Genomic DNA, 21,770 nt, shown 5'->3' on the forward strand with positions numbered 1-21,770 from the left:
AGTCATGTTTTGGGTCAGACTGCACCTGATTAGACAATATGTCAGCTCTGCAGTGCTTCAGAAAAGCAGGTTGCAGATTGTTGAGTCAGAAAATATGCCAGGGCTTTTGCCAGGAGTAAGAACAGGGGCTGGGACAGGAGTTTGTCCCACGCAGATTTGCCAGGAGCTAAAGCCCTGGCCTAGCAATTTGCTAGGACCGCATTTGCCATTGATTCAGCTCCTCACAAAAGCCCTGGCAAATGGCTTTTTCCCAGGGATTCTTGCATTTTCACAAGAAATCCGCCCCTGGCTAATTGCAGGATTTCTTGTAGTGGTAATTGGGCTAGTACATATTTAAGTAATATTCATTATTCTTGCGGTTAGGTTTGGTTTGGTTCGGTTGTTGAGATGCAAACCGAACCGAACCGCGCGGTTCAGTGCAAAAGTCATCAGAATTCATCCGAACCAAGTGCGGTTTTTTGCGGTTTCGGATTGAATTGGTTTGGTTTGCAGTTTTTCTATTGGGTTGGATCGGTTTTGAACACCCCTAGTTGGAAGGGTATTTATAGGGGAAATGGTTACATAGGTTATAACTACACTAAATGCAGTAAAAAAACGTGTAAAATCAAGTTTGAAGAACTGACCACTGTCCAAAAGACGTGTTTCTGTGCTCAGACCATCGGTTAAAACAACGTGAGTTAAGTTATGCCACCGTCTAAAGAAGCGTGGGTTAAGTCACGCTGACAAGTTCACTACAAGTTAGCTAAAGTTTTTGCAACTGTTCGACTGTGGCTAACATGTAGAATTAATAGTTCATTATGGAACACTCTATGATTATTTGAACATCATGTCAACTTGCTATCTTTGCTTTCTAAAATTCCATGGTTGATGTGTGAATTGAAACAGACGTTATTGAACAAACATTGCAGCATATGTCATAATTCAATCCCTACTCTTTCTATGCTCAGCCACAGAAATATGTCTTCTACTGTTCTAGATGTTTGCACTCGGATGATTGATTGTTTGATAGTATGGTTGGTGTTTCTTTTTCTTTTTCTCTTTGTACAAAAAAATAAATAAATTTGCACTCGGATGATTGATTGTTTGATAGTATGGTTGGTGTTTCTTTTTCTTTTTCTCTTTGTACAAAAAAATAAGTAAACAATGAGGTGTGGATACGAAACGTATAGGTGTAGTTAGTAACCTTTCTCTAGATTTAGCACTACATGGCTTCAGTTATCTATCAAACCTACTTTATATTAAGCCCACCTATATAATTAGTGAAGAAAAAAACATAATAAACCTAGGAAAATTACTGTTTTTACTTTAAAAATTGCTCTCAAACATACCCAGCAGTTAACTACTGTTCAACTTTTCACTGGCCGTTAAGTGTTGTTGAACACTTCTTAGGACAGTTCAATCACTTTTCAAACATGTTTAACTGATCTTAAAAATATCCAACGACACTTATTTGTTGTTGCAAAGCTAAATTGCAATTACCTGCCATTGGGCCAATGACAATTGAAAAAAAGAGCATTTTGAGAAGTGGGAAGAGTAGTTTTCTAAACGTAGCTCTTTCGAGTCTTAAAGAAGATGAAAAAAGATGTTATTTAAAATTATCTTTTTTGATTCCCGAAAATAAAATGATACAAGTTTGTTAAACTTGATTTCTGGGTATAAATGTTTTTGAGCATAGAAAAATTTCCTCAAGGAAGAGGTTGAGGATAAAACTCTCAAGATAAGAATAAATTCATTTGTAACAACATATTAACCTCTCTATTAGGAAAGTTCATGTGAATATTATAATATTAACAAAATATTCTTTCTTAGAAATATCTAAGAATAAAACTCATATACTTCATTCTTAATCCTAAAAATAAATCTAGTAAATTGTTATAAAAAAAAAAAAAATTAGTAAACTTAAACAAACACCCTAAAAGAAAATAATCCTATGTGAGTACTCTGGATATTTTCCTCAACTCAAATCCACAATGATGAAACCTGAGCATAATTTTTTTTTTTTTTCATGGACAGAACCTGGAAAACAGAAGAACCTCTAAAAGAATTTTTAATAGAAGGTCTATTATGATTTTTGAATACCGAGTGTATAAGCAAACAAGAAAAGAAATCATTTCGAGTAAACAACAAAATGAAATGAAGAACAATATAAATCAAGGTGGACTCAATTAATATATACCATACTATACCATTTGCACATGCATATACACACAACACCTAAAATTGAAAAAGAAAGTATTAAACATATCTAACCAAAACAAACGAAGATAATAAAACCAAGATTATTACATGAGTAAATTAACCAAGAGGTCATAAAAATCAACTAATTTGAACCTGAAGATTCTAAATTAAATTTATCAATTAACGTAGAACCTTTAAAACTACTTGACACACTCCATTGATCGGAGTTTGCCACCGACGACGATGAAGGCACCCCGTTACCACACTTAGCCACCGTCCTCACACTCTCTATCAATGCCTCGGTCCTCGACTCTTGCGACAAAATCTCCGACAGCTTCTCCGGACTTATCACCAATTTCACCTTCCACACTCCACTACTATTGTACCTCGGAAACACTTCATGTTCCGACCAAATATTGTTATTGTTATTGTTGTTGCTATTCTTGTCACATGTGGACATTCGATACGGAGTTAACGTTTCGAATGTTTCACCAAATTGTTTAACAAGATTTTTGAGAGGGAGAAGGTAGTAAATTTCACCAGCTTGAAGTTCTTCGTTTTTTGAGAGTGGTTTAGAGAGTGTGTTACGGTTGTTTTTGAAAATTCCATGGTGTGGGAACTCGTTGGTTATGCATTCAACCGTTATGGGAGAATAAAGTTCCATGATGCCTCCATTTGATGTTACAATTCTTACCATGGTTTCTTCAAAATCTCCATGATGAAAGCCTTTGAATACGCAATTACCCATTTTGCATGAATTAATTATAATATGATATGATGGATCTATATAAATATGTATAATGTATAGTTTGCAAGATTTACTTTGAGGTGGTGGTGAAGGGTTAATTATAAGGGTTTGAATTTAAAGGAGAGTGATGATGAATGAGGAGGTTTCTTGAGGGTTTCTTTTTGGTAGATGGATGATGAGTAGCCGACACAAAAAGGTATCAAATCCTTTCTTTGTTATTAATTGATTCCATAAACTAAGATTGCCTATATTTGTCTATGAAGGTATCGGGTATGGGTATGTATGGCAATTTGCCAATGGTTGTTAGCTATTATAGGGGAGTGGTCCCACTTTGCTTGTATTATTGAGAAGATCTTATTTAAGTAAGATTACGATTAAAGTTTCTCTTGACAAAAATGATTAATATGATGCATGAACAAATTTATCTTAAAAAAAAGTATGAGGAATCAAAAAATAAGGTCATAAGGTCAACGATTGGGGATATATAGATTATTATTATTGTTATTATTATTACTTTGTTTAAAAAATAATATAATAGTACGGTTAAATGCAATTTCTTCTTATTTAAAAAGGTTCTGAAATGTCGCAAGAAATCTAGACCCAAAAAGGAGAAGGGCCGGTGGTGGGCATTTGGGAAAGTACGGCTGATCAGGTGTCTTCATTCCAGCAACAAGTAAGAAGAAGAACAAAACACGAAGTGAGGGGCCGGAGGTGAAGAAAGAGTCGGTTTGATCAAGCTAGTAAAAACAGTGAATTGAGCTTCATACACTCACAGTTCAAGGAGCACTAATATTTATTGCGGTTTTACCCTATTTTGACTGAATCTGAATTTTAAATCTATATTTTAAAATTTCGAAATTTTAGTCACCCAATTTTGATGTCTTTCAAGATTTTACCCCCAAACCATGTTTGGACTCGCTTTTGCTTACGTGGATTATATAATATTGTTTTACTATCCACCTAGTTAATTAACATTAAATATTATTTTATAATTTTTTTTAAAATTAAAATATTTTTAATAAAAAAAGTACATTAAAATTCAAAAAATAAAATAAAATCAGTAAAAAGAACCATAAACAGTACTAGAAAAACACCATAAAAACAATAAATGAAACAATAAAAATGCAAAAACAATCAACTGAATATTTTAGATACAAAATTTATGAGTACTATTTTTTTGTGGTCGGGGTTTAAATCTCGGACTTTGCATATTTCATGCATTGTTCTTACCAACTGAGCTATTTATGATATTCTCTAAAAAAATATTTATCATATACACGATAAATGCATATGTGTGAGTACTTTTTATTTGTCTAAAACATGTGAGTAGTTATAAAAAAAAAAATACATTGGATAGATAATGATATTTTAAGGTCTTACAAATGAAGCACTACCAATAAAAAGGGTCTTTCAAATGAAGTGTCAATGAAAAATAATTACTTGAAATATAAGACGTGAATGTTGTAAAAAATTATGCACTAACTAAAATTGGTAGTAGAAAATTTAGAGTGAGCAGAGTTCATGGAAAATTTTATAAAAACTAAAAATAAAAATTGATATATTTTGAGTGACCGTAAACATATTCAACCCTTAAATATTTGATATTGTTTATCATAAAAACTCAGCATACATAACCCTTTAAATAAATGGTCAGGTGTTCGTTCTCTCTCCCTCTCTCTTACCCCTTTTTAAAATATATATATATATATATATATATATATATATATATATATATATATATGTGTGTGTGTGTGTGTGTGTGTGTGTGTTTTTGAAACAATCAACTATGTATCTTATTTTTAAGACAGGTGGAATATCAAGTTCACATGTTTAACCCAATTTTCCGAGTATTATATTAAGAGTAAGTGGACCTTTGTTTTATAAAAGAGACCTCTCTTTTCACCGACGGACTAAAAAAAGATGAGTGGGGTGATGCAAGAATGGATTCAATAAATCAATTAAAACGGCTATGAAAAAGTTGAATTAAACTAATCAAATTATTATTTTCATGGTGGTTTGCATGGGGGAATATGGCTTTGTGATGGTGAAGGATGAACGTGTAGGGCCATACGTGTGGTAGGATAAGAGATTGTGGTTGATCTAGTTCACTCACTAGTTGATAATGAAATGTTAACAATATTGAATCTGGTTTAGTCAAAAACAGAATCCATGTGACCAAACTCAGGTTGCATTTCATTGTGCAGTATTTGTCGGTTATGATACCAGCACCTGGAAGCATACATGTAGCTTCATCCCCACACACGAAAATGTTCCTCTATGGTTTTTCTCTCACTAAAGATACTATATTCATTTAAATTTATATAATACATAAAAAAAACAAACACAAACTAAAAATAAAAATGATAAGTTTGCCGACAAACTCACAACACTCAAGTTAATAGCATAGACAAAATTAAAGTAATTGGAATATTCTATAGGTGTTGCATGATATATCGGTTGTTGGGATTATTGGATTTTATTTTTCTTACAAAAAAGAATTATTATAACTCGTTGTAAGGCATCATTAGATTTAGAAACGAGAAACTTATAATTTTTTTTTTAAAATTAAATGATCATTTTTCAAAATTTTCATATGTTTCTTAAGATTTTCTAAAAACAAAATCTAAAAAATAAACATTTTGAATAAATGCTTTATTACAAAATTATCTTCGTTACGGTAAACAAACATAAAATAACTTAATCTTTTTTAAAGAATATTGTGTGCCTGTCGTGAAGCCATGGTAAAGACATTCCTCAGTCGCATTGTAACATGTAACATCTACTGAGAAGGTGGTTTGAGTTCAATCTCAACCTCTGGAAGAATCATGACGCCAAAACACAAATTCAAGAAATGAGAATCAGAGACATTTTTGAAGAGAACCGGGAGCAACCAGATAAAGAAGTTTTGCAGAGGAGACACCATTTTTACATCATCACAAGAGAATTTTTTTTGTAAGAGATCAAACTTCTAGAAAAAAGAGTAGACCTACTTTTTTTTCCTTTTCATTCGGACTCCATTTGGATCATCTAACCATTTCATGCTCTAAAATTTTAAAATTACCCTACACTTTTTTTATACAAAAAGAGAGAACACTTTACCATAAAAGGAGGATATAGACATATAAATTTGAGAGAGTGTATTCTTAAAATTTGGAATGTGGGAATATAATTATAATGATCTTCACTGTTTTCTAGTTATAGTAATAAGTACCTACGTCTTTTATGAGCTTCAACGGGTAATTTGGACAACAATTTGGCCATATTCTGTAGGAAGTGTCCCTTTTATCTTTCTCTTTTCCTCCATTAGCATCGTGACAGTCCTACAACTTTCGGTGATACTTGATTACAATTTGAAACTTAGCTTATAATTAATGATGAAGTCTAGATAAAAACAATTCTTAGTACCAAGTGCAATTCCTTCATTGTTTTGTGTTAGAGGAACTTTTTAATTGGGTTGACATGGTTAATGAGTTACACTAAATGATGAATTATTTAAGACAATTTGAGTTCGATTTTTGGATGAAATAATTTTTTATCACTCTTAACAAAAAAGAAAAGAAAAGAGGACAACCATAATTGAGATCAATAATTGGTTTATTCATCTTTTGGTTTTAACACTTATGTCTTTAAAGAAAGGATATGGTATTTTGGAATTTGACGGGAAGTAAGCAAATTTTGATTAAAGATTGTTTCAATTAGATATTGAACTTAGATTCTTAACTGAAGTTTATTAACCATCAATACTCAAACGCTTAGGTGATGAATTGGCTCAATTAAACTCTCAAATTCGGAGTAACATCCCTAAAAAACAAAGTTATGAGTAACATTTTAACTTTATTTTTTTAGCTTTGTAGGTTTTGTCTCTTTTTCTCTTTTTTATATTTATACATATATGCACACTAGTGTTGAAGTACCCTTTATTCTTTAAACGCCCACAAAAATTGTCATATTATTTCATTTCACACAAAATAAAGAGAAGATAAATCAAGAGAATAATAATATATTCTCAAGTCTCTCATGTTCCAAAACATAGCTCAAATCACAATGAAATTCTTCCCTTTTATCATTAGCAATAAAAAAATAATACAAAACATTCACAAGGTGTTTTATACACTTATCTTTCATGCCTAGATGTCTCAGATTATCTAAGAATTACGATCATTATTGACCAAAACAAAGTAGAAAGCTATCACCATATAAATGGTGCTATTGAAAGTTCGTATTGAGCTCATAAACATCATATTTGAGCCAAAAATATAATTATTCTTTGAGTAATTGCTAATCTTTTTTTTTCTCTCAAAAAAAAAAAAAGATTTTTTGTTTTCTAGACATTGGACTTTATTCTTGATCTTCAGCCTATTTTGAGGATATAGCTACTCAAAAATTTAATTCCATAGACTTGGTGTTTTCTCATGATAAAAAATTATTAGCAAAAGAAAAACATATTTCATTACCTGTAATGCTTAGTATAGCGAAATCCAAAATCACCATAGTATCCCAAAGTGTACATAAGTGCTATTGAATTGAAAGTTTGACTTCAATACACCTTTGACTTCAATACACCCATGACTCCATGATTTCCGGCCAGAACACAATTTTATTAGATGCATATTGGTTTCATGATGCCCTCGTGAGAATTTCTTTTCGCAGTATATAGCACTGCTCTTTCATTATAGTCTTTCTCCGCATATTAATTGCAAAAGAAAAACACATTAATCCATAGACTTAGTGGCCATTCATTTTTCAAGTGGGTATGAAAATGACTTAAGGATTAAGAAAAGAAAAAATAAAGCTTTCTTGTATGATCAAGTAAGGTACCTTATAGAATACAATACTTTGAATTCGTCATATATATACTTAGAAATTGTAGAAGAACAATCTCAATATAAATAAATAGTAGTGCTATAAGAGGGAAAAGGTGAGAAGATTGTTAAAATTGAGAGATTATCCAACATGTTCAGATAAGCCAACTAAGAAGTAGTAAAACGATTTGCTGTATTTGAGTAGGGAGATCAATTACACAAACATATATAATTATAGGTTTGTTCAAGCATACTATCATCCTCTTTTAAAACAAAAATATTGTAGCAATTTTTAGTCAAACAAAGTGAACAACTACTAAAATAAGATCATATATAAGTTAATATATCATATGCTTTGAGAAAAAAATTGGGAGGTTGTAGAAAGTTCAAATTTTCAACCCCTCGAATAAATAAAGAAAAAAAACAAGAAAATGAAAAGAGAAAGACTACTATGTTCTACTTCCTATGCTTTGATCATACTGCATAATTTAATCTAACAAATTAACTCATCCATCATCCTTAGAATCACTGTCAATTCGTCATCCTCAGGATCATAGTCACTTTGTTCATTCAAATCCTCTGATAACAAAGACCCTTCCTCTTTCCTACCATACTTTCATGTACTGAGAATGTGCTTGGAGTCGGGGTTGCAGACCTATAATTCAAAAAATATCCATTAGACTAGAAGTAAAACAATAAAACAGACAATAAAAACACGAAAAGAAAAAATGAATGCAAAATGATAATGGTTAAAGTGCAAGCATCCATCAAGAAACAAAGAAAGAATTATGCTAGTTTCAACCAAGATTCCATGAATTTAAACCTGAACCAGCCAGGGCCGTGTCATCAAAAAATAGATTTTATAACAATATCATTATCGACGAACATGGTGTTAGGATCATAAACATGTTCATGTATCCCACCTTCCAGAATGTTAGTTTCGTTTTGTGTTAACCTTCTCTGTAATATGCAAGAGGGAGTAAATCTTTTTTGTTAGAATTATTTTCTAGATTATAATTAATTAGTAACTAATATAAAATCAAAATAAATTCTCGATCCTATAGATTGCTAAACCATTAACAAAGGCCAAAAGATATTTATTTCTACAATATAATCAAGCTAAGGCATCGTATGAAATACTCACATGTTATTAAAACATGACAAAGATTGTAGAACAACATATATCAATTGTCATACATTCAAACAATTGTAAATAGTGGAAGAGTACTTACTTTCAATCAGTCGAAACCAAACTTTCAACGTGAGGGAACAGACATGCTTTATCGGAATAGCTCAATGCCCGATAATAGCTCGTTGCTCTAATTCTCCCTACTACTCTATTTTCTCTCTGATTATAGATAATTGTTATGCCACCATATTCATATGTCAATAACAAGGTATCACCATTCTTAGAAAGGTACAGCGGCAACAATAATAGATTACTATGCATTTCAAGATTGAAGTAATCAATTCTAAATAACTGAATCCAAGACTCTTGAACCCCAAACTCCCTCATTTGCCATATAACAAATTCGGTTTTCTTGAAATCATGCGAAAAGCAAAGGTGGTCCATAAGAACCTGAAGAGTTGGCTGATTGTCCGGCCATCCGGAGGGCCACCCATCGTCCAGCACCTCATAAAAACCGGAAGGCAGCAAAAACTGTTTAAGTGTCTCCGTCGAAAGATCAAGGGAAACAATCACAAATCGCTCAACATGATCCCTAAGAGCCAACCAACTAACAGTGCCACTCAAATGCACACTATTATATTGAGAGGTGAGAGGAATCAAAGGGAAACCAATAATATTTCTCCAACAATTATCACCCAAACTCAGAACTCTAACATGAGCATTTTGTTTTGCAAATAATGCGACGATCTTGTAAGTTCCGCTTAAAATATCACAACCAAAAGTGAACTCAACAGAGGAGTGCGGAGATTTATCTAAAGTCCCACATTCTGCAGATTTTTTTCTGGTGGCAGGATTCCATAAACAAAAGCGATAATGATCCTTCATTTTACGAGAATTTGAAAGAAAGCAGAGCAATCCATTGCAGGAATTAATAATCTTGTGCTTGGAATGACGGTTGCTATTGTAATGGGAAACAATGGAAGAATTCTTTAATAAATGACGGACGGGGAAGGATTGGACACTCTTAATAGGGTATCTCTTCTTTGATGGTGGTGTGAGTATGATGTGTGGGTTTTGTGACGACTTCTTTAGCTGCTTTTGGACGAAGGTTGGATCCGAGATGAGAATTTTCCAAGACTTGCTCACGCATTTGAGTCGCAAAATGGTTTTCACATCAAGGAACGATAGGATTTCAGCGATGAGTTCGTCGGGAATGAATACCAGCGGCGGCAATGGTGCATTGGATTCAACTTGGCTGCTCATAGTACTCATATTAACCTTGCATAGTAAGGAACCAAGCAAAGCATAAATAAATATTATCTTTGCAATATTAAAACAAGCTGAATATGAAATAGATATCAAAAAGCAAAACAATTTCGTTTGTGCAACACACCTCGATAAGCCAAGCCAAAAGACTCTCGCTTCTAACAATTAACAAAGCCAAAAGACTAAAAAATATGGAACAAGAAGGAAAAGAAGATGAAGCACTAAAGCTCAAACAAACCTAAAACTGAAGGATTCAGGAGCTACTCCGCCACAGGATTTGTGCAGCGACTTGAGAGTTGAGAGAGACGCATGAGGGAGAATGAATAAGAGTTATATAAACCCTAAAAACTTTAGGGGTATTTTAGTAATAACCTACCTATTATTTATTGAAAATTACTTCCTTTAGGGGTGATATTATGGCTCCAAAAATAAAAATACTCACAATTCAGATTATATATCCGAACTATGTCAAACCTCCTATCAAACTAGTTTCAATGAGCTATTGTAGTCCATATACAAACTAGTTTCAATGAGCTATTGTAGTCCATATATATTGACACAGGGAAAGTTAGTATCACATTGGTATTACCGAAACTACACTACAAGAAACATTGCATTTTGCCTGGGAAAAAATCACTGAGAAAAGAACAGAATCCCTAGGAAAAGGGACGTTTGTGAGCAGTGGCGGAGCCAGAAATTTTACATAGCCTGGGCAAAAATTATAGAGCCAAGAATTTTTGTGCGCGCTTGTGTGAAAATATTGAGTTTGGCCAAAAAAAATTAATTTTTTAAGTGGGTTAATGGGCTATTGGGTTGGCCGAAATATAAAGAAAGTATCGATCGAGCCTGGGAGAGTGCCCGGGCTCGCCGGGTGGTGGCTCCGCCCATGTTTGTGAGGGCATTTTCCAGAGGCGGAAACCCTAGCAAAACACTTCGTCGCAAACATTTTATGAGGGGTTACACCCCTGGAAAAGAATGAGGGGCTAAACCCTGACATATGTCGTGACTTTTTCCCTGTCTTAACCCCTGACATATTTCCTCACTTTTTCTGCAATTGTGCAGTCTGCTCTGACTGCTGACTAACTGATGGAAGGTCAAATCTGATCGGTATATACCAGGGACTTGCGAGGGGTTTAACCCCTAGCAAATGGTATATTATTTTTTAAAAAAAAAATGTTTTATTTATAAAACTGAATTTTTATTAAATAATTAAATATTTTAAAAATAATGTTAATTAATAAAATATATTTAAATTAATTACAAAATCGATTTTTTTAAGTTGTTTTTGAAATACAATTAAATGTTTCAAAAATCATTTTTTTATGAAGTATTTTTATTTAAAAACCAGTTTTTTAAATTAAAAATATAATAATTTTTTTTAAAACAGTTTTACTTTAACAAACAGTCAAAATATCAGATTTGTTACTACAGAAGTTTGAAACGAATTTCCCTGAATTAATTAAAAAAAACAGTTTTAATTAGTATATAAACAGTTTTCTACCGAAAACTGTTCCAGTGGCCGTCGATGTCTTGGTCACGAGCTCCTGTGGTCGTCGATGAGATGAGTTGGAATTAATTTTGATTTTTTTAGTTAGATTCCATTTTTGTTGCAACGTTTTCCAGATCTTGTTGAGTTGTATATGAGGTTGAGAATCTGGGTACACTGAATTAAAGGATTGTGTTTCTCATGTTGCTGCTTGGGAACTATTTTGGCTTTTGAGATTTTAGTGAAAAGTAATTTTTAGTCATCTTTTATGAAAAATCAATATCTATTTTGCTTTTGTTTACTATAATAAAATTTACTTTTTTTAAAAAAAATAATTTACTTCATTTGGATACAGTCATATAAAGGGATTTCTTTTTTATAAAATTAGTTCAATCTTTTGACCTATATTTTCACTCTCCTCTAAAAAAAATCTATTTTTTTAGAAGCTACAAACTGCTTTTAGATTTATTTTTTTTTCTAGATTATGATTTTCTTTTAAAATCTATTTTTTTTAAAGTGATTTTTTTAATTAAAAAAAAAAAGCTAAAACAAACTGGTTATTAATCCAACATTAGATCAACTAGACTTTTCACTCGTGCTACCGCACGGGTCATATATAGTTCAAAACATTACCTGCACTTTTTATTAAAAAATATAGGTGCTATATATCATAAGGTCTGCTAAAATAACTCATGTTAATTTGTTTAGTAGAAATAAGTTTTTCCCTATCAGTATGTTTTGTTTGAAATAAGCATATATGAGTCTAAAAGTTAGATTGCAAATTCAGATATAATACATACTTGGAATATAAAGAATTACATCAGTGTAGGTCTCAACATACTTTAGATCAGAAAGCTGCCACGGGACTATTAATAATATTAATCAAACTTGGTACATAGAATGATTCAATTACATAATTTAACTCGTAATCTCTATCAAATTTTGTTGAACTATGAACAATCTCATCCAAATGTTTAAATCGATAATATCTCTTACATTTTGTGACAAAAAATACTCTTACATTTTGCCACGGGAATTGAAATTTCACCCAATTGTGGAATAAAGCAAATAAAAGGTAGTCCTAATTCATAGCATAGCTCTGAAAACTCGTAATTCATTTAAGTTTCCTTAAAATTGAATCTAAAAAATGTAGACCAACACAATATGTTTCACTTAATTAATTGGTTTCAAACTTGATTGGTGTCATGTTGGAGACTTTATTTGTTGGACTTTATTAGTAGCAAAAATGAAGAAGCACTAAAAGTCTAAAACAATAAGAGAAGCTCCATAACAGTGATTCTTCTTTCAAAGTTATCAACCTATCACTTTGTATTGCTTCAATATTTGAAACATATAGAAGGTTTCACACACAAAAAACTTACACTAATGTATTTAAAGTCTAAAATTACATTCTATAAAACTAATCACAACAGTTATAGCCAGCTTAATCAAAATTTAAGGGTCAAAGAACATAGTAGTATAATATGTGACATATTACAATTCTAATTTGGCCAAATCAATTACACCACTCTTTTTTAGCCTTTTATGTCTACAAAAATATACACTAAACCCTGCTTAGGTTACTAAATAGAAAACTAAAACTCATAGTAATAAATTATATCATGTTACAGAATATAAATATTATTAGCAGCGAGTATACAATATCAATGATTTAAAACGGTGTATATATATTGCCATATGAAAAACGTATGTATATATTGTACTACCCTGCAAAAACAAATCAACAACTTAAATGATCATTTACGTTTCAGCACTATTAAGGATAAATTAATTTATGATGAATAGCAAAACAGTACATACTTGTATCAGCCAAACAGCAACACCTATATCACTTCAGGATTGAAAATTTCACAAATTGCGGAAAACTTCTTTATATACCACGTTTGATGTAGTTTTGATGCAATTATTGTCTTCATCTCTCAATAGAATTTTCAGACCGTTTCGTGAGGTTACTCTTGATACCGCAACGTACAGTTGATGATGCGAAACACCTGTTGAGGTAGGTATATACCAACTTTTTGTAGGGACTGACCTTGGCTTTTGTTTATGGTCAATGTGAACGATACATAAATAGGGAACTGTGTAAGTTGAAACTTCTATGGAATCCTTGTATCAAAAGGACTCAATGACGATCTAGGTATATAAAGTACCATGGCAGCCACAACCTCATAATTCATCTCATCCCATTGCCACAAAGTTGTGAACCAATGGCCTGCCCTTAAGAACCAAAAGTTGCAAGGTTTGGCATCAAGGTAAGAATAATAACAGAGAGATCTATTATTTTGTTTATAGCCAACAAACAAAAAGAGAACGACATTGATAAGAGCATCAAGAATCCTCTTCAGGTTATACTACAGAATTACCTTGATATATAAAATAAAAGAACAAAGAATTTTAAGAGTTAATAGTTCATAAATCCATAGCTATCCAAGAAAAAACTCCAGTTTAGGAAACATATTATTAACCTTGTAAGTACAAACCCAACCTGCTGTCTAAATAAATATTTGGAATATAAATAATATTAATCAAACTTTCTAATACTCACCCTTTTATTTTTCTAACCAACTAAGAGGGAAGAAGGCGACTTTGTTTCAAGTTTTGTTCTTTCCAAATCACCTCATCCGGCCTCTCACTATCGTCAAATCCACATTCACACAAAAAAAACACAGATACAACATTAAAATAGACATAAGTTAATTGTTGAAATGCATACAATGGTTCAAATATATAGTTATTCTAAAAGCTACACCGTATAGTTTTTTTTTTCTTTTCTAAATCACGGCGACTCACCGTGATTTCAACAAAGTCACCATGCAAACCCATAGTAGAGAATATACACACCAAACCAAGCTGACAGCAATCGATCATATGAACTTCAATTACCGCAAGTCACTCGCAAGCAAAAGAATTGAATGTAAAGAATGATAATCGGTTTTGAAAACTAATACCAAGATTCTTAAGTGGAAATCCCTTAATAAAAGAAAGAATGAGTTGAAAATAAAAATAGCGCCATATGTATTTGTGAGATAATGATAGAAAAAAAAAGGAACAATGACCTTTGCTTACCGGCGGCCGCCGTCGACTTTAGAAACTTGTCGCCTATGTTGCTTAGTAATGGAGAAGAAAATTAATTCATATTCTGAATGTGTAAGCATCAGCTGGATTTTGCTTGTTCCTCACAATATTATCACTTTATGTATACCATCCAAACTCATTCCCTCTCTTATATTATCTTCCATTGCAGTCAAACAACACAATAACCAAAAATTAAACTATGCAATCAAACCTGATGTCACATAATTTCATAGAGTCAAAACGAAACAAAAAAAATTATTCAGTAGCTCTCAATTTCACAATAAATGATCGGATAACATAAGAGAAACAAATGCATTACCTGAATGGTCGAAACCAAATCGTCACAGCAACAAAGGAAATTCTACAAACAGTGATATTCACAACCTGTCAAATTTTATTGATCTACTAATAGCATTCATACTGGGAAATTCAATCTAAAGCTGCTCAATAAGATCTGTGCGGTTTGAATCATCCCCTTCAATAACATCCTAAATGAAAATTAGATCAATAAAATTCTGTCTGCAAAATAGGACCAGCACATGTATATATATACATAAACAGAATGTTTAGCAGAAAAATAAAATACACACACACATAACACATATACACACGCACACACCATAGGATTGTTATTAGTCATCTCTTTCAATGCACCATGTTTAACAGAAACAATGATTATGACAATACTTAGGCTTGCTACATTTCAAGGCTTATATGATGATATGGTATCAAAGATTGCTTGCATACTATTGCAAGGAAAAAATAATGATTATGTCTTCATTGGTTGAGCCATTAGTTAAAGAATTAGCTGTACTAAATCTGCAAAACACAGTTAGCTAAGATTTAGATCACGGTTTACAATCTAGACATGGTTAGTCTAGGTCTGCGCAAGTAATTAGATATGAAATGATCACTTGAAAGAAAATCAATGAGTTGCCTTGCAAAGAAATCCAATGATGCGTGACTGCAACATCTAATACATAGGCTTGATACAGTTCAAATCTTCATCATGTATAAGAAGATCATGATTATCATGTGGAAGTGCACATTCCTATGAATTTGATTACATTTTTTCAGGCAATGCATTCCAGACATAGGGTAGGCCAGCGTTATAATTAACATAGATGCTAGTATGTAATGTGAGTGCATTGAGTGCAATTATGAAGCAAGCAGGATGCCTTGAACTATTAAACATGTGGTCTACTATATAAGAGGTGCCGTGCGTAATTATCAAGGTTTTGATCTCGTATCATGCTAATAAAGGACTTCAGACTAAGCATATGTTAGAGACACTATCGTATGATTAGTTCCTTCTTCAGCCAAAAGATTTTTACCACAAAGACTTGAGACTGTAGTTATTAAACATCAAAGTAGATAATTCATTTTAAACAAAGTGTTGAACTACTAATCCTATCTAACCAGCTACAACTATATCAAGTAGTAAAAAAAAGTCTACGTAAGGCTTACATGTTTTTAAGCTCAATGAATACATTTGCATTTCAATCACATGAATTCCAGAACACAATATTTGAACGATTAGGAGTTCATCTCAGCATCTTATTATACATCAATTGGAAAAACATAAAGCAATACCTAAACTAATCATTGTGTTAACTTTTCTTTCAGCTATTGGTCATGTATAATAAGGCATTGTCATTAAAGAGGTCAAAAGAAGATTGAAAGCTACTGCTACAATGATCCCAAATAAATTCCTACTTTTTTAGAGAAGAAATCGCGCAAATTTAAACTAAATTCATAGGTCCATAACATTAACATAAGTTCTTACTGAACGGACACTTGAAGAATAATATCGCAATTAGCCAATATTGATCGAATATCCCATGGAATTCATTTCTTTCAGTTGAAATAAAACACCCAGTCAAGTTAAAAATGATTCTGAAAGATGTGTTCAATGGTGATTTTATCACTAATGATAGAAAAGGAAAACAATGATATTGCATTGATAAAATACTTACCTCATATAAGCTCCTGTCATTTGATTTTTCATGTGCTCAAACCATGGTTTTATACAATATGTGTTAAGTTAATATAGCAAAATGATGTTTTCCAAAGCCTTTCATACAGAAAACACACATGCAGAATTTATATTCTCACTTTGACATCAATACCTGCACTGAATGACATAAATTGTAAGGGACAAAGGACATAGTTCATAACATGGTAACTTTGGAGAAGAGGAAGAATAAAAAAAGCCAAAAGATAGATGTTAATGAATTGAAAAAGATTATTATTGTTCTTAAAAAAAAGATTGGTGTCACACTTACATTGATTGAATATTCTAACAATAACTTACATATATTAATTTAAGAAACCAAAACTCAAACCTGCAAAAAATAAACTACAAAAAATAAAAATAAAAAATCAGAACCTTCAATTTGAAAATCCTTAAAATCAAATTAAACAAATCTCTTGTTTCAATCCCCCAATTCTGATACGATTCAGAATCGAATCTATTTTTTTTTTTTTTTTTTTTTTTTTTTTTTTTTTGAATGGCAAAATATATATATATATAGATGATAGAAAGAGTTTTCCAAGAATATACAAGAAGATAGGCACCAAGCGATACCCCACAAAACACCAAAAAAAAGAAAACTCCAACCCCACAGACGGGGCCAGAAGGACACACAAAGAGAACCCCAAAAGGAGCCCAAACACCAAAAAGAACTAGCAAAGGATGGTCATCCAGTAGCCGATAGCCAACCAAAAAGCCAGCCCATCCACACCTGCAAGAAAGGAAGAAACAACAAGAAAATCTGAAGGGCACCCCGGAGAGGAAGGGGAGATACAACCCCACCCAACCCCACAAGAAGCCCCAGGAACACCCACCACCACAAAACTCTATCGAATCAAACACAGGACGGGCTGCACCTCCCACTCATAGAGATCGAATCTATAAACCCACAACAGATGAATCATAAATGAATCAAGCAATACAATGGTGAAAGAATATCGTGGATGGCAAAAATGATTCCAAAAACAGAACCCAATAAGAGAATTAGAGAGAAATGAAACCTCAAATGCTTGAAACATGCTTATATGTTACCTCCAAGAGAGAGAGAGCGAGACCCTAAACGGCGGTGACCATCGCCGGAGTGTTGATGGCCAATGAAAACCCAAAAGGGTTTTTATCTTTTGGATATGTTCACCATCAACTTATGATCCTTGTGTGGATTGCGGTAAGGTGGCCAGAAGTGGAGGCTGTGAGGATGAAGAAGAGATGAGCGGTGGCTGAGAGAGGAGAAGAGCGGCGGCTGAGAGAGATTGAGAGAGGAGCAACCATGAAGAGAAAATGAGAAAATATGAAGTAGAAGAAGTTTTAGAGAAATGAAGTTTTAGAGAAAACGTGGGAGAGAGATAACGTGTGAGAATTTTTTGAGATATGGAATATGTTTTCCAATGCATATGTTTTCCAATGCAGGTGGGATAGGTGGTAATTAGAAATTCAAATTTCAAATAGTTGGAGCCAAAAAATTAGGTTTAGGGTTTGACAATTAGGGTAAGCATGTTTGCAACCATTAGATATAACTAGAACGCCTACCCATGCGCCGCACGGGTCTTATGAGCCGGTAAATTTTACCGATCCATTCATTACCTATTATGAAAAAATAACGTGGGCCACTATTTAAAACAAAGATAAATAATTTGTTTAGTCACAACCTTTGCAACATTCTGACGTATAAAAATTTTAAAAAAATTTGATAAGTGGAAAATAATTATACACACATTAATATTAATTTAAAAAATATTTAATTTTTATAAGGATACTTAGATGCAATCTGATTATAATATGGAGCTGTATATATAATATAGTGTTCTTTTAAATTAAAGTATCATCTTAATTTTAATGTGACAATATAATAATGTACAACAAACTATATAAATATAGGTAAAAAAAATTAACAAAAATACTCACTACTTGCCTAACTCACTTAATAACATAGTATTCTACAACAAACTATCCAAAATATAATGGGTAGAATGGAAGCAGCTCATTATTGATTGATTAACTCATTACTAATATATTACGTTACAACAAACTCTCTAAAATTAAGTTTTAAATAAATCTGATTACAGTTTTGAAAAAAATGTGACAAAAATCATTCACTATTTGCCTAACTCACTTAATTTTAGAGAAAAAATGTGACGAAAAATATATGCATACCAGAAACCCGCTCGTTACGTCGTTCTCAGTCAGGTTCTTAACATGGTCGATGTGCATGTTAGTGTTGCTGTGTCGATATGTCAGATTTCCAGTAAAAGGGGGTAGAGCATTGTTGAAGCTTGGCTGGACGTTTGTTCTGTCAATCACAAAGTGCATGGGGAGGATTGAAAACCGGTGCCTTGATAACCTTTCCGAAACGATCTTTCAAAACCATTGCAAACTGACCTCCACCAACAAAAACCAGGGAGATCCAAGCACCCAACCGAAGTCCATAGAAGCCACGCAAGGCCTTCCATCCTTTGGAAAAAAATATCTTCCCATTGATCCTTTCTACCAGAACATCAAACTTGTTATTTTTTTGATCAGTCAAAGTTGCAAAACGGGTGATCTGGTCCCCAAAGTCAGCGGCAAACAAATTTGGGAGCATCACAACGCCCTAAAAAAAGAGGGAAAACAGTGAGACACAAATTAAGGGAAACAATTAAACTTTTAAAAGAAAGGAAAACCACCGACATCTTCAGCGTCGTATTCCACTACGTATGTTCGATATCTCTGTCGGAGTTTGTTAACAGCCTTCTCCAGATCACCCACATGATTGAGAATCAAAGGACCTAACAATTAAACGCAACAAAACGGTTAACATTAAGATGAAAACAGTGTGTGTCGCAATTTTGGGTATAAAAAGAAAGGCATCAAAACAATTTACCAGTCAAGCAAACAGAGGACAACAAAGTTTCGGTGTTACGTAAAGCCATTGATACTTTGAGAGGAAAAAACACGATATCAGATTTGGATGAACAGATTTGGATGAAGGGGAAATGCATTCCATGTACATGTATATATAGAGGGAAAGAGTATAGTTTAGTGTGAGAATATGTGTGGAAATTTGCATGTTTTCCATGCAGAAAACCAAAGGCCGATCCATTCATTACCTATTATGAAAAAATAATAAAGTTAATAGGGAAGTGTGGGAACCGATCCATTCAGTACCTATTATGAAAAAATAACGTGGGCCACTATTTAAAACAAAGATAAAGAATTTGTTTAGTCACAACATTTGCAACATTCTGACGTATAAAAATTTTAAAAAAATTTGATATGTGGAAAATAATTATACACACATTAATATTAATTTAAAAAAAAATTAATTTTTATAAGGATACTTAGATGCAATCTGATTATAATATAGAGCTGTATATATAATATAGTGTTCTTTTAAATTAAAGTATCATCTTAATTTTAATGTGACAATATAATACTGTACAACAAACTATATAAATATACGCAAAAAAATTTAACAAAAATCACTCACTACTTGCCTATATAATGGGTAGAATGGAAGCAGCTCATTATTTATTGATTAACGAAAATATAATATATTACGTTACAAAAAGGATATTAATGAAACGGTCAACAAAAATTGCCTTGAAAAATAACAAAGCGGTTATTACGTTACAACAATAGTATTGGAAGCAAGGCAGAATATTCCAAATTTTGAAATGCAAAAGGTTGCAAGGAGGGAAGATTTTTAGGGTTAGATAATTAGCATTAAATGAGGCGTGTTTAGAGGGAAAATATGTAGGTTTAATTGTTGCAACGTAACAACTTTTACTAATAAGGGAAGGATGGCCTAATTAAAGCATAAAGGGTAACCATTTTTACACCATATATATCAGTTACATTATATCCCTTCAAATTACCAAATTCCGCTCTTTCTATAATTGCACACAAGTAGAGCCAAAAGAAAATGGCAAAAATATCAATCACGAATTTTGCCTCTGATTTTGTTTCATGTATATATCAACTTCAACATCCGAGAGCCAAAACACGATAAGTAACTTGCAGAATATCTATGGAATTTTAACAACTGTGAAAGGTAATAGAACAAAAACAATCCCAAGGGATTCTCCGAGAACTGGAAGTTTAAAGTATATATATCTCCAGCAAGATCTGCAACGTATGATCAAAACTAGGTCAGAAAAAGGTGCTAGTTTAACTGACACAATAAAAATTGAATCATAATCAATGAAAAGTAATTTGATATTAGATAGGGAAGAAAAGAATTCTATGGGGTGCTCTCATTCTATGCCGGTGGACACTGCATCTTTTGTGGTATGAAATTTAATAAAAAGGACCATTATACAAGGCTTAACAACTCGGTTCCCTTCATTCCAATAGCTCATTAGCAGATATAGGAAACCAGCTTATAGGGCGAATTAAAAGACAGGTCAGGAATTGTTTATTTGTCAAAAAAAATCAAAGATCATGATCTCTTCTTCAACCAAAATGCAAATATACAATTCAGACTTGATGATGACTCTGGATGTTGCAAAAGGGGCAATTCGAAGTTTTTTTATTGATAATCTCATCTGTAGTTTCTAAGACTCGGGAAGGCATAAAGAACACTAAAATTCGTCTAAACCTACACCTGTTCACCCTGTAACATACGCAGATAATGGAAAATACCTTGAGACATAACTCTTTTAAGTATTAATCAGGTAATGAACATTCTTTAATTGAATGACTATTAGCAGTTCATTTCATATTAATTTTAAGGTGAAAACAGGTAATCCACATCAAGTAAAACATGGAAACTGCAATCTAATAACAAATAAAATCTCATTTAAGGTTCATTACCTGTCTGAAAAGAATGACAGGCACTTATGGCTCAGATCTGACAAGCTCCTCTACAGATTTTGTGCAATTGGCAATCAAATCTCTGAAATAGAAGAAAACAACATGTATTTAGAATCTATGAACGTAATAGAGAGATGTCTTCTTTTTGAAGCTTCGGGTCAACCTCGTACTCGAACCTCAACCTCTTCCAGTGGGTGTGAATTTCTTCCAAACGGATGGCGGTGCCGTTCTTGATCTTCAAAGCT

At 32.6% G+C, this 21,770-nt stretch overlaps 4 protein-coding genes across 4 annotated transcripts in view; all 4 read right to left on the bottom strand.

Moving 5' to 3' along the window:
• Positions 1–2,134: 2,134 nt before the first annotated feature.
• Positions 2,135–3,202, bottom strand: LOC146897061 (UvrABC system protein C). Its single transcript, XM_085735850.1, has one exon. It carries the CDS (start codon positions 2,924–2,926, stop codon positions 2,321–2,323), a length of 606 nt encoding a protein of 201 aa, XP_085591976.1. The 5' UTR covers positions 2,927–3,202; the 3' UTR covers positions 2,135–2,320.
• A 4,832-nt stretch (positions 3,203–8,034) lies between these two features.
• LOC146897062 (F-box/kelch-repeat protein At3g23880-like) lies at positions 8,035–10,631 on the bottom strand. The gene is made up of 3 exons (XM_085733546.1): positions 10,362–10,631; positions 8,961–10,135; positions 8,035–8,383 (listed from the first exon to the last, which is right to left on the bottom strand). Exon 2 carries the CDS (start codon positions 10,127–10,129, stop codon positions 8,963–8,965), a length of 1,167 nt encoding a protein of 388 aa, XP_085589672.1. The 5' UTR covers positions 10,130–10,135; positions 10,362–10,631; the 3' UTR covers positions 8,035–8,383; positions 8,961–8,962.
• An 8,396-nt stretch (positions 10,632–19,027) lies between these two features.
• LOC146897063 (putative B3 domain-containing protein Os03g0621600) lies at positions 19,028–19,643 on the bottom strand. The gene is made up of 3 exons (XM_085736378.1): positions 19,595–19,643; positions 19,402–19,499; positions 19,028–19,324 (listed from the first exon to the last, which is right to left on the bottom strand). The coding sequence occupies exons 1-3, from the start codon at positions 19,641–19,643 to the stop codon at positions 19,028–19,030; spliced, it is 444 nt and encodes a 147-aa protein (XP_085592504.1).
• Positions 19,644–20,522: 879 nt separating this feature from the next.
• Positions 20,523–21,770, bottom strand: part of LOC146897064 (mediator of RNA polymerase II transcription subunit 9-like) — a 46,029-nt gene continuing 44,781 nt past the window's right edge. Inside the window, exon 6 of the mRNA XM_085733084.1 lies at positions 20,523–20,838. The gene's annotated coding sequence lies outside the window, so the exon portion shown is untranslated. The remainder of the gene's footprint in view (positions 20,839–21,770) is intronic.

The sequence above is a fragment of the Medicago sativa genome, chromosome 8 (assembly GCF_051527215.1).
Source record: "Medicago sativa cultivar Bolivia chromosome 8, Bolivia_mono, whole genome shotgun sequence".
Taxonomy (NCBI): Eukaryota; Viridiplantae; Streptophyta; class Magnoliopsida; order Fabales; family Fabaceae; genus Medicago; species Medicago sativa.

Bases quoted from the DNA above. Each gene is read 5' to 3' on its own strand.
- LOC146897061 (XM_085735850.1), bottom strand. From the start codon at position 2,926: ATGGGTAATTGCGTATTCAAAGGCTTTCATCATGGAGATTTTGAAGAA.
- LOC146897063 (XM_085736378.1), bottom strand. From the start codon at position 19,643: ATGGCTTTACGTAACACCGAAACTTTGTTGTCCTCTGTTTGCTTGACT. The intron at 19,500-19,594 runs GTAAATTGTTTT...TTTAATTGTTAG, and splicing joins GTCCTCTGTTTGCTTGACTG to GTCCTTTGATTCTCAATCAT. The intron at 19,325-19,401 runs GTCGGTGGTTTT...CTCTTTTTTTAG, and splicing joins TGGAATACGACGCTGAAGAT to GGCGTTGTGATGCTCCCAAA.
- LOC146897062 (XM_085733546.1), bottom strand. From the start codon at position 10,129: ATGAGTACTATGAGCAGCCAAGTTGAATCCAATGCACCATTGCCGCCG.